We start from the raw sequence: 13134 nt of genomic DNA, 5'->3' as shown, positions 1-13134 counted from the left end.
TAGCAATTGTGTGAATGGCTTCTTTAAAGTAAATTGCAATTGCAGGGTGTAGAGATTTGGATTGGGACCCTCCCAAGGGGGATAAAGAGGGCTTTAACCCTTTGCCCCTGATGTTGTCCCCATTTAAATCAGGGACCCTGCACCTGAAATTTGCATGGGATGGAAAAGCTCACATGGGGTGGAAAAGTTCGCATAGGTGCCCCTCCACCGCCCCCCCCCCCCATGAACATAATGGGCACAGAGGCCGTGATCCAGACTGGAACTACAGCAGGAGGCAAAGGATTAAAGCCTCCTTCACCAAGAGCAAGGTCCTTGCACTTGCAAATTACTTTTTAAAAGCCATTTGTGCAATTGCTAATTGTGTGAACGGTGTCATATCTAGTGTGTCACTGAGGTCACTGCATCAGATAAAGCGTCTCGTTTTCCAAATCTGGCCAAACCCCCATTCCCCCAAAATCAAAACACTGTGCCTAATCTCTGAGGAAGTGGTAAAGAATGCTTTTGTTACCAGTCCGAATCAAATTGGGCAGAAGTTCTATAAGGATACAAAAGCACACCGGCATTTATAAAACAGTGGTTCAAATTCTGACTATAAAATGCCTTTAAATAGAACCTGCACAAACACTTAGTCTGCAATCCTATGCACACCTTTTTAGCAGTAAGCCCAACTGGACATAGTGCAACTCACTTCCAGCTAAATATGCATAGGACTCAGCTGTTAGCATCTTAAAAAAATACTCCTCTTCCACATGTCATAGATTAGATACACCAACAGTTCATTTTCTGTACTGACAAACTACATTTAGGCCTGACTCCTAACATTCATATGAAGCTGCCTTATACAGAATCAGGGGTCTTCTTTAGCCTCCACAAAAATTCAGGTACATTTTTGCATCTATTTTTCCTAATACACCCATTTTTGCAAGCCACCTTCCCTAATATAATGCTTTGTGCATGTTATTTTCACTTATATATGCATTTTTTCTACATACCTTTCCCTAACAATTTTTTGTATGCGTGTTTTACTGGAGAACTACATTGCAAAATTCAGAGAGGTGCAAATGCCCCCCAAAAGCTGCATTTCAGCATGTGTTAGTTCAGAAAGTGCAAATTAGATAGGTCGCATTAAAATGCGAACAAAACATATTCCTCCCCCATCCCAAACATATCCCCCCATCAATAAATATAAAAATGGAACCACTTTATATCAAATCATGTCATTAGTACATCTAGCACAGCATTACCTACTCTGATTGACAATGGCTCTCCAAAGTCTCAGGTAGACGTTTTTCCCAGTCCTTGCTGCCTGAGGTCCTTTTCACTGGACACACTAGAAATTGAATCTGGGGGCCCCTCCATGAAAATCAATTGCTCCACCACTGAATTAGGCCCCCTTCCCAAAAATAAAAGTCTAGAGCAGGGATAGGCAACTTGTGGACCTCCAGATGTTTTGGCCTACAACTCCCATCATCCCTCACCACTGGCTATGCTCGGGAGAGCTAATAGCAGTTGTAGGTCAAAACATCCAGAGGGCCAGAAGTTGCCCATCCCTAACCTAGACCCCAAGATTCCACCTCAGATCAGTTGCTGTGACTTCATATCACACCAGATCACAGGAATGTTTTCCTGGACCAGATGAGAGAAATGGTTCATGACAAGAGAAAAGATTTATCATATGGTGGATAACAGTCAAACGTTGGGGGGGCGGCAGGGAGAATGCAGTGTCGGCAGTGGTAAATTGCATCCAAACCTGGAAAACCAATTTGGGACACATAAATTCAACAGCAAAAGAAGCTCCTCGGGGAATTTCCTGTACCCCGGATAAAGACATATGAAGTACAAGAGGGCATAAAGTCCATTTTATACATTGTTTTAAGGACTATCTTTTTAAAAATTGAAGTATTCAGTACACATACTGGTCAAATATTGCATAGCGGAACAGATAAGTGTAGTTCCCCAAAACACTTCGATGAACAGCTGCAAATTAATTCTGAGAAAATTTGGTTTTGATCCCGCAGCAATTACTGTTGCTGATAAATGGTCTAGCTGGGTAATCATTAAAGCACAGTTACATGAATTATTTGCTAGACTGGATAATGAAGCAATTGGGGCATCTAGATTTTCTAACAGCTTTCCTTTTCTAAAAATCCAGCATGGGGAAGAGAAATATTTGTCTGAGCTAACTTCACCTTTCTTCTGCAAGGCTTTTATAGCCTTGCACTCTCAGACAATGATTTTTTTGGAAGGGAGGTACAAGAAAATTTCCAGAGAACAATGCTTTTGTATCTGTAGATGCCAGATAGTTGAGGATACTATACATTATATGTTATACTGTAAGTTATATGGAATTCCAAGAGGAAAGCATTGGAAGAAAAGCTTAGAGTCGATAGCCACTTATACTGACATGGATAAAATTACAGTCAGGGCCAGAAATATTGGAACAAGGATAACTGTTTTGGCAGTTGACCTCTGTACACCACCACATTGAAGTTGAAAGGAAACACACCCAGATGGGAGCAAAGTCAGGACTCTCAGCTGTAATTCAAGGGGGTTGACAAAAGTGGGGAACTAACCATTCAGGAAGGACAGTTAGTGGCATACACACACACCCATCGTTGGTGGCTCATAAGTAATGGAATGAATGGCTGACAAGCAGATGCATGGCCAGGTGTGGCCTGTTTCCTGGGTACCCCATGACCAATCAAGCAGATAAAAGGCCTGGAGGTGGTTCTGAGTGTTACATTTGCATTTGGTAGCTGTTCACTGGAACCCCCAACATGAGGTCCAAAGAGGTGTCCATGCGAGTGAAGGAGGCCATCATTAGGCTGAGGAAACAAAATAAACCCATCAGAGAGATAGCAAAAACATTGGGAATGGCCAATACAACAGTTTGGAACATCCTGAAAAAGAAGGAATTAACTGGCAAGCTCAGCAGCAGCAAAAGGCCTGGAAGACCATGGAAGATAACTAAAGTGGATGACCGCAGAATTCTGCTCATGGTGAAGAGGAACCCTTTCGCAACATCTAGCGAGGTCAAGAATGCTCTTGTGGAGGTAGGTATGTCATTGTCAATATCTACAGTCAAGAGATGGCTTTATGAATGTAAATACAGAGGCTTCACAACAAGGTGCAAACCACTGGTAACGCTCAAGAACCAAAAGGCCAGATTAGCCTTTGCCAGCAAACACCCAAAAAAGCCTGCCCAGTTCTGGAATAAGATTCTTTGGGCTGATGAAACCAAGATTAACTTGTGCCAGAATGATGGGAAGAGAAAAGTATGAAGAAGGAAAGAAATAGCTCATGATCCAAAGCATACCACATCATCTGTCAAACATGGTGGAGGCAGTGTTATGGCATGGGCATGTATGGCTGCCAATGGAACCAGGTCACTGGTGTTTATTGATGACCTGACTGCTGATCAAAGCAGCAGGATGAATTCTGAAGTGTAGAGGGCTATACTTTCTGCTCAGATTCAGCCGAATGCTGCCAAACTGATAGGACGCCGCTTCATATTGCAGATGGATAATGACCCAAAACATACAGCAAAAGCTACCCAAGAGTTTCTCCAGGCAAAGAAGTGGGATGTTCTTCAATGGCCAAGTCAGTCACCTGATCTCAACCCAATAGAGCATGCTTTTCACTTCCTGAAGACAAGACTGAAGGCAGAAAGACCCACAAACAAGCAGCAGCTGAAGACAGCTGCAGTGAAGGCCTGGCAAAGCATCTCGAGGGAGGAAACTCAGCATTTGGTCATGTCCATGGGTTCCAGACTTCAGGCAGTCATTGACTGCAAAGGATTTCATCCAGGTATTAAAGGCGATCCTTAAATTTGAAATGATGTTAGTTTGTTCCCTTACTTATGAGCCACCAACGATGGGTGTGTGTGTATGCCACGGGCTGTACTTCCTGAATGGTTAGTGCCCCACTTTTGTCACACCCCTTGCATTACAGCTGAAAGTCCTGACTTCACTCCCATCTGGGTGTGTTTCCTTTCAACTTCAATGTGGTGGTGTACAGAGGCCAACTGCCAAAACAGTTATCTTTATTCCAATATTTCTGGCCCTGACTGTAAATATATGTTGTCTAGCACCATGAAGTCTGTGTTTAACACAGGCAGGTTTGCTGCAAAACCCTCTCAATTCAGGCAAGCCTATGAGGCTAATCTTTTGCCTTAAGGACTTTGCCTCTTATTTATGACTGATGTATTATAAATGTTTGATCTGCTTGGTTGTAATTTTGTTGTTGTTACTATAATCTGTAATTAGTTGCCTAATAAACTTGATTTGGATAAGAAGTAAGAGCACAAGTAATGCTAGCTTCAGAACTGAGAGTAGAGAGCAACCCACCAATGAATTCTTTCCATGATGCCATGAAAATGAGCAAATAAAACCTTTAGCAATAGATATAATTAGAATGGAGGTGAACAATGAGACATTGCACTATCACAGCTTTACAATGGCACCGTGCCAGAACTTTCAAATGGCAGCGCTACTCCTCTCAGGCATGTTCTAGCTAAGCATTGTCTACTTCACTATCTGGCTGTTCACACAACACAACAGCCCACCGTGGGTTATAACCCATAGTCTGTTTTATATTCAGCATGGCGCCTGTGGGCAATGCAGCTTGTTGTGAGTTAAATAACTCATGAGAAGCTGCAGCGTGTCGTCTGTACCTGGTCACTGACTGGCAACAGTTCTCCAGGATCTCAGATAGGGGTCTCTTCCCAGCCCTACCTGGAGACAGCACAAACTGAACATGGGACCTTCTGCATGCAAAGTGCTCTGCCACTGGTTACAGTCCTTACCCCCTCCCACAAACACACATTTGGTTGAAAAACAGAATGTCTCTAGACTCATCCCACATTGGTTCAAACCCTGGGTTGTTTGTTCCCCAAGTTCCAGGTTGGGCATCATGATAAACAATCCATGGACACAGCATCTCTGGGTTGTTTAGCCCAGTGGGAGTAAGCAGGCACTAGTACACACGCTCGCTCCTCCTAGCCTTCTCAACAACCCAAGGTTTGTTAACTATGGCCCAGTTTGTGCAAACACTGTGGCTTGTTTTAGCCATGACGCATGCCAGTGCATGCCAGGTGACTTTTGCCTAATTACCTGCCCAGGCGTGGGTTGTTGTGTCATCCAAACCTGGGCAGCAGCATGGCTTGTTTGAGGGGGAACCAACCCTCAAATAACCAAACAACAGGCTATGGATTATGTGAGGGTTATTTCTCCCCTCAAACAAGCCATGCTGCCCAGGTTCAGACAACATGACAAGCCATGCCTGGGCGGGTAATTAGGCAAATGGTGCCCGGCACATGCCGTGGTTTAAACAAGCACTGTGGCTTGTTTGAGCCGCAGTAATCATGCAACCAGGCCTATGGGTTGTTATGACATGTAAACTGGGTTAATAGCTCTTTCTCCATTTAAATGCAAATGGCCAACAACCTAGGCCTTATCAAAACCATTGCCCTAAATCCTTACATTACCCTCCTTCATTAATTTTATTCCTCCTGTTGAGTTAAAATCATACAAGTCCATAACTGTTATGACCTTAGAAAGGGGAAAAAATCTACATAGGCAAAAGTTATAATATAAATCCTATAGTATTATAATCTGGAAAGTGCTGCATACGTAACACATGTACAAATGTTTTGTTCACAAAAGGATAAAGACTAAGAATCCCTTCCATGTTCATATGAAGATTAGCACTGTTTTTGCTTAAGATTCTAGCAACTATACAATCACAATTCATACCACTTCCAGTTTGTTACTTGCATCTTAAAGACACTGATAATGCTATTTCTTTATAGCAATGATATTTAATAAATGAAATGTTTTCCTATACATCTTACTAGTGGTTTTAACTACTCTGAAGACTGCTGCAGTGCTTGATCATACTGAATCAAAGATATGCACATTTAGCACATGATATACAGTCATGTGATAAAGAAAGTACACCCTCTTTGAGTTCTATGATTTTACGTTATCAGGACATAATAAAAATCATCTGGTCCTTAGCAGGTCTTAAAATTAGGTAAATACAACCTCAGATGAACAACACATGACATATTACACCGTGTCATTATTTATTTTACAGAAATAAAGCCAAAATGGAGAAGCCATGTGTGAAAAACTAAGTATACCCTCACTGATTCCATAGGTATGAAGAAGCTAAGTAGCAGCCAGGTGCTGCTAATCAAATGCCCTTGATTAATTGATCATCAGCAAGTGTGACCACCTCTATAAAAGCCAAAGTCTCAGGAGAGTTTGCTGGTCTCGAGCATTCAGGTGTGTGTTAACACAATGCCAAAGAGTAAAGACATCAGCAATGATCTTAGAGAAGCAATTGTTGCTGCCCATCAATCTGGGAAGGGTTATAAGGCCATTTCCAAACAATTTAAAGTCCATCATTCTACAGTGAGGAAGATTATTCACAAGTGCAAAACATTCAAGACAGTTGCCAATCTTCCCAGGAGTGGATGTCCCAGCAAATTCACCCCACGGACAGGCCATGCAATGCTCAGAGAAATTGCAACACATCCAAGAGTTACATCTCAGACTGTACAGGCCTCAGTTAGCAAGTTAAATGTTAAAGTTAATGACAGTACAATTAGAAAAAGATTGAACATGTATGGTTTGTTTGGAAGGGTTGCCAAGAGAAAGCCTCTTCTCTCTAAAAAGAACATGGCAGCATGGCTTAGGTTTGCAAAGTTGCATCTGAACAAATCACAAGGCGTCTAGAACAATGTCCTTTGGACAGACGAGACCCAAGTGGAGATGTTTGGCCATAATGCACAGCACCACGTTTGGCGAAAACCAAACATAGCATATCAGCACAAACATCTCATACCCACTGTCAAGCACAGTGGTGGAGGGGTGATGATTTGGGCTTGTTCGGCAGCGACAGGACCTGGGCACCTTGCAGTCATTGAGTCAACCATGACCTCCTATGTATACCAAAGTATTCTAGAGTCAAATGTGAGCCCATCTGTCCAACAGCTAAAGCTTGGCCGAAACTGGGTCATGCAACAGGACAATGATCCCAAACACACCAGCAAATCTACAACAGAATGGCTGAAAAAGAAAAGAATCAAGTGTTGCAATGGCCCAGTCAAAGTCCTCAACCCGATTGAAATGCTGTGGCGGGACCTTAAGAGAGCTGTGCATAAACAGATGCCCGCAAACCTCAATGAACTGAAGCAATGTTGTAAAGAGTGGGCCAAAATTCCGCCACAACGATGTGAGAGACTGATAAAGTCATACAGAAAACGATTACTTCAAGTTATTGCTGCTAAAGGTGGTTCTACAAGCTAATGAATCATAAGGTGTACTTAAGTTTTTCACACATGGCTTCTCCATTTTGGCTTTATTTCTGTAAAATAAATACTGACACGGTGTAATATGTCATGTGTTGTTGTTCATCTGATGTTGTATTACCTAATTTTAAGACCTGCTAAGGACCAGATGGTTTTTATTATGTCCTGATACATAAAACCGTAGAATTCAAAGAGGGTGTACTTTCTTTTTCACATGACTGTAGGTGACAAACTGAACACAGCAACAGTGCAGCTGTGCACACTGTTCTATTGCTCTGGCAGGGACAGTTTGCCATGGGAATGCTGTTCACTCAGGCATACATATTTGGTAAAACTGAGATAAATGTAAACCAAGTAATCTTCACTGGCCTCAGTGTGGTCACTTACATTATGACCCAAAGGTTCCTTGCACGCAAAATATTAAATCCGCTAATCTGGATGGGGATTTATATCTGACTCTGGATGGGGTCACACTCTTCCTGAAGGGCCAAGTACTCCATCTGGAAGTGTTCCTGAACTTAGCACTGTCTATGGAAGTGCAGTTGAGGTCAGCTGCAAGGAATGCTTTTTACCAGCTAGGCTGGTTTGGTAGCTGCAGTCCTGGCTAAGGGCAGTTGACCTAGTCATAGTGATGCATGCCTTCGTTACATCCATTTTTGATAGTAATGCATTCTATGTGGGGCTGCCCTTGAAACAATTCAGAAATTGCAACTGGTACAGAATGCAGCAGCTGGAATACTTGGGGAGCTAGGCATTCAGTTCATATTACTCCTATTCTGTATAGTTTACACTGGCTGCCTGTTAGTTTCCGGGCCCAATTCAAAGTGCTAGTTTTGGACTTTAAACCCCTAAATGGTTTGGGACCACATTATCTGAAGGATTGCCTACATCTGTGTGAGCCTGCCCAAACATTAAGATCAACATCAGAGGACCTACTCTCTGGCCCAGCAAGAGTCATTAGGCTGGTGTAGACAGGGAAAGACCTTTCTCAGTAATGGCCTGTGAGGAACCAACCCCCCCCCACACACACACTTAATTCTCCCTGGAGAGGCCCCTGAACAAAAACCTGGCCAGAGTGTGATAGACCCCACAATTTACATGTCTAAACATTCTTTCATGACTCAGCTTATGTTAATGATGCACTGCAGAGATCACCTGGAGGATGCATGATCAGGTTCCCCCAGACTAATGATTGGTCAGTTTGAATTTTCCCTCTCTGGGAGCTGCCCAGCCCCATATCTGCACTGTGGAATCTCTCTTTGTATTTTGAGCTGGTGAGCAAAGAGTCAAGGAAAAATTATTCCGAACTCTGGAGGCCCCAGGGAATACCCCATCTTCACTATAAACTGCTTTGGTGAGTTACTCTTAGGGTCTTCATAAGTTAGGTTTAGTGGGTTAGTTTGATGTTGTATTTTATTTTCTAAAGCAACTGACTATTTCTCAATCTCTCTCTGCTTTGTTCAGTAATACATATATTGAGTTGGAAACCAGAGTTGATTTGTTGTCTTGCCTGGCTTGGAAGCTGGCCTACCCATGCTTGGCAAACATGCTAACCAGGTTATTAAGGAGTTTAAAGGAAGCTCTGGAAAGGGGGCCTGTCCTCCTCCATATATAAGCTCCATAAGCCGTCTTCTCCAGTGGCAGATATTAAAAGGACATGGGAGTGGTGGCGGCGCTACCTCTGATGAAAGAGACAAAGAGGTGTCTTGCTACCTGTCCTACCTCATAGGGTGGAGATGTGGACATATCAGTTTGTCACATGGCCCCGCACCTTTGGAACTCCCTCCCCAAGGTGATATGTATGGCTGCATCACTGCTGGCTTTAAAAAACTCCTTTAAAAAAAAAAGACACATTTATTCCAGCCTGCATTTGGCTTAAAAATCATTAGCTGCTGCTGCTACTGGGCTGTGTGCATGTGCTTAACTGAAATTTGTATGTTCATCTTTTTGTAATATTGTGAAGATGCCTTATGAGGTCAGCACACCCTAAAGTTGGGTTAAAAATATTTTAAACAAATAAACAAAAGCATGACTTTCTTTGAAGTCTCTGTAAAAAAAGGATGTTATTAACAATATCCTTATTTTGTTGAGCTCATACTTTGCAACATGCTCATTTTTAAGAACATTCTCATTTGAAAACTATAAACACATTTTCACATGATTCAGCTATTTTTAAGATGTAAACTCGAGATTAATGAGCATACTTAAATAAGTGACAAGCCTTATAAATACACCGAGTCAACACATACGTTGGTAAAAATACCTTTCAGTTTTCCAGATATATAAATCTCCCTGTACATAACTGTTTGTATTGTAAATTTTCTTGCACAAACAGGGTTTCTTAAATTTGGGTACAGAATTAGTGGTAGTTGCATAGAATTTTTCAGAGTTTCTTAAGGTGATAGCAACATTTTAGATTTAATACAAATTGATTATTTTTATGCACTCCATTTTGATGCATTAAATGTTGAAAATTACCTTGTCGATTGACTTCATTTTGAAGTAATTCTTCCATTGCCTCTTCCTCAGCAATATCTAATGGAGTGTCTCCTTCACTATTTACTGCTCCTACATGTGCTCCTTGACTAATTAAATATCTGTTCAGAGAAGAAATATTAGGATTAATAAGGCACCACACATTTGATACAAGTACTGAATATATTTCAGTGAAGACATCATGTTAATATAAACTAAAGGTGTGCACACATTCTAACATGAAAGGGATGGTCTTGACAGCTCCAACTCAAAGACATTCTCTGCTGGAAAAAAACACTTTTCCTTATCTACTGTCATCCATACATATTAAGTTTAAAAATAAGTAAATTGCCCAACATCAGGTTTTGAATCACTTTTTGTATCACTTCAGTAGAACATGTTAAGTTTGATACTAGTAAATACCAAAACAGATACAACACCCAGACAGCAATGAAATCAACGAAGTCCTTTTACAATGCTGACAACGTTGACACAAAGATTGATCACTGTACAAATTATTTGCCATGCAGATTACTTGTACAAATGCAATAAAAAAACTGAAGCCTTTAACAAAAGGAAAGGTTTTGCCTAGTTTCGCTTTATATCCTACCAATTGCCCCCCCTCCCCACCAGCATCTCGCCTCTTAAGTCTACGGATGCAGCATTCATCATCCTCTACTATTCTTGGTTAATACGAAGATGATGTCTTTTGATACTACAAAGTATAAGATTTTCATAATGCTTCCCCCTTTTTCCTTTGATCAAGAAAGTAACTGAAAATAAGACTGGCTGAGGGCAGGAGGAGTTCAGTCAGAATGACAAGGAAGTAACAGATTGCTTATTTCTCCTAGTGAGCAACATAATAGCAGAAGACATGTACAAACCAAGTCTGACAGCCTGCTATAGATTCAAGCTTTAGGAACAACAAAAGACCTTTTGGATATCTACTTCCAGAATCTTTATCTTATCAATGGAGGTTTGTTAGGATTTTAAAAGTTATATGTGGGCAGGGTTGAAAACGTCTTGTAGACCTTGTTACATGATGCCCAAAACCAAATAGTAGTTACTCTGCTACCATATGACCCCAATCACAGGGTATTTCACTTCTGTCACAGTGAATGAAGTACTCTAGATACTTGCCAGTCTGCTACATCCATATGATAACATATCCTGTAGAGCACCCTGGGAATACTTTTCTATTAATCTCTCAGACTATCATTTGGACATATTTATATTGAACAAACCAACAAGGTAACAATTTAGGAAGGATGAAGTTGTCAATTTTGGTTTCTCCCAGCTTCTCATTTTGTACACATTTCTCCCTATCCCAGCTTCTCGTTTTGTACACATTTCTCCCTATATATACAAGCAGTCTTTCCCAATACAATCCATTTTTTGTATGTAACTAAAAACAGCAGCATTTTGTTCCAGGTCCCACTTGTTCCGTTTAATAGAAAACTTGGGTGACTGAGTGCCCAGAAATTGCATAAACAGTTAAAGACAGCTGTACCACAGAACATTGATTGCGTCAAGTAAAAAAAGAACAAGGAAGAGAGGGAAGGATGTAGGAGACTGACCTGCTTGAGCTCCTAACAGCTTATATTATCTTGTAGGTAAGCATCAGAAAGAGGATGAATATTATGAGGTTAAAAAACATCCCATCCCATGTTATTTAGCATTCTGAGTGTTCTGAGTCGGGGCTGACAGCCAACCCCAATTCTTATATATCACTATGACTCAAAGACCCAACTGATGCTACAAGGTTTCTGTACATGGCTAGATGAAGCCCTGAATGAGAGCACTCCTGTTACGGGCTGGAACATTTTGTTTGAGGGACCTACTTGTTGAATAACACATGTAATAGACGATAATCCATGCAATAGAAGATAACCTGAGCAATTCTGTATTTCAAATCACTCTTCCCTGTCCAGGAGCAGACCAGTTTTGAAGAACTACACACATGTGACATAAGGCTTCCCAACTGTCCTGGAGACATTAGCACATTGACTATGTGGGAACTTTTAACACAACAGAAGTGGGTAGGGCTACAACACCCAGACAGGAGTTGCATATAAATTCAATAGATTGAACCATTTATTAGACCTGACCAGATTAAACTGGTTTATTTTGCATCGAGTGTTATAATAAACCAAAGCATTACTTAATTTGAAGATCTTACTGTAAGCCTAGCCTGAAGAGGGAAATAAGCCTAAATTGAGTAAGCAGCACACAACATGTATTGGCGTTATAAGACACAGTTCCAAGAGCACTGCTGGAATTTTGTGGATGAGCAATTAAGGACCTAATATGATGATACAGCTATGAACCAAGGACACCTCCCTAATAAAAGATAAGTGACTTGGTTCACATGACATGATAGCCCACCATGGCTTAATTTACATGGGCTGTTGCATCACGCTGGGTGCCCAGGTTGCCGTGGCTTGTAGTGTCATGGGAACCTAGGTGGCAGGGGCTAGACAACTCTCCAATAACCCTAAAATAAGTCATGGGTGATTTGAGGCTGTCTAACCCCCAAACAACCCCCACTGCCTGGGTTTGGATAACACAACAAGCCACACACTTGTGGGTGCCATGCAAAAATGGCACCCATGGGTGCCTGGCACAACACGACAGCCCCATGGGTAAATTAAGCCATGGTGCGCTGTCGCGTTGTGTGAACAAGGTCAATGGAATAGGAACTGTTCGATGACAGAACAAGGTATTTGCTCATTATACCCCAAAAGCCACTGGGTAGTGTGTGCATGTGCTTGTTTTATTACAATCTGCAAAGTTTGATTGAAAGGTGGGATATAAACCTTCAAAATAAATAAAATACAGGTGAATTAAATATAGAATTCTTCTAAGATAGGGACCAGCTCTTTATTGAAAAATTGTAAAGCAGTGTCTCCAAGTCTTATCAGAACTTTGTTACAAACTATAACTAACTATAAAAGAACCAAAGACACACACATCCTAGTACAAATTGCTACGTACCTGGGAAGATACTTAGGATTTAACACTTCTTCGCTACAGCAATGGAGTATATATGCCTCAACCAACCACCAAGGTTGGATAAGCCTCTCCTCACATAAGAACAGGCATGCTGGATCAGACCAAGGGTCCATCTCGTCCAGCATTCTGTTCACACAGTGGCCAACCAGCTGTTGGCCAGGAACCCACAAGCAGGGCATGAGTGCAACAGCACCCTCCCACCCATGTTCCACAGCAACTGGTGTACATAGGCTCATAACCTCTGGTACTAAAGGTAGCACATATCCATCAAGACTAGTAGCCATTGATAGCCTTTTCCTCCAGGAATTTGTCTAACCCCCTTTTAAAGCCAT

General features: G+C 41.5%; 1 protein-coding gene across 6 annotated transcripts in view; it reads right to left on the bottom strand.

Annotated features, from left to right (window-relative positions):
• Window positions 1-13134, bottom strand: part of PPP1R12A (protein phosphatase 1 regulatory subunit 12A) — a 147594-nt gene that overhangs the window by 60167 nt on the left and 74293 nt on the right. For all 6 annotated transcript variants that reach the window (XM_084810402.1, XM_084810404.1, XM_084810405.1 and 3 more), the window contains exon 3: window positions 9794-9912. In XM_084810402.1, coding sequence (XP_084666528.1) covers window positions 9794-9912 — 119 coding nt within the window. The remainder of the gene's footprint in view (window positions 1-9793; window positions 9913-13134) is intronic.

This window comes from Heloderma suspectum, chromosome 7 (assembly GCF_057233095.1).
Source record: "Heloderma suspectum isolate Gila_16-S chromosome 7, 16-S_ref, whole genome shotgun sequence".
Taxonomy (NCBI): Eukaryota; Metazoa; Chordata; class Lepidosauria; order Squamata; family Helodermatidae; genus Heloderma; species Heloderma suspectum.
The sequence above is the reverse complement of the archived record's forward strand: the minus strand, read 5'-3'. Positions and strand labels throughout refer to the sequence as shown.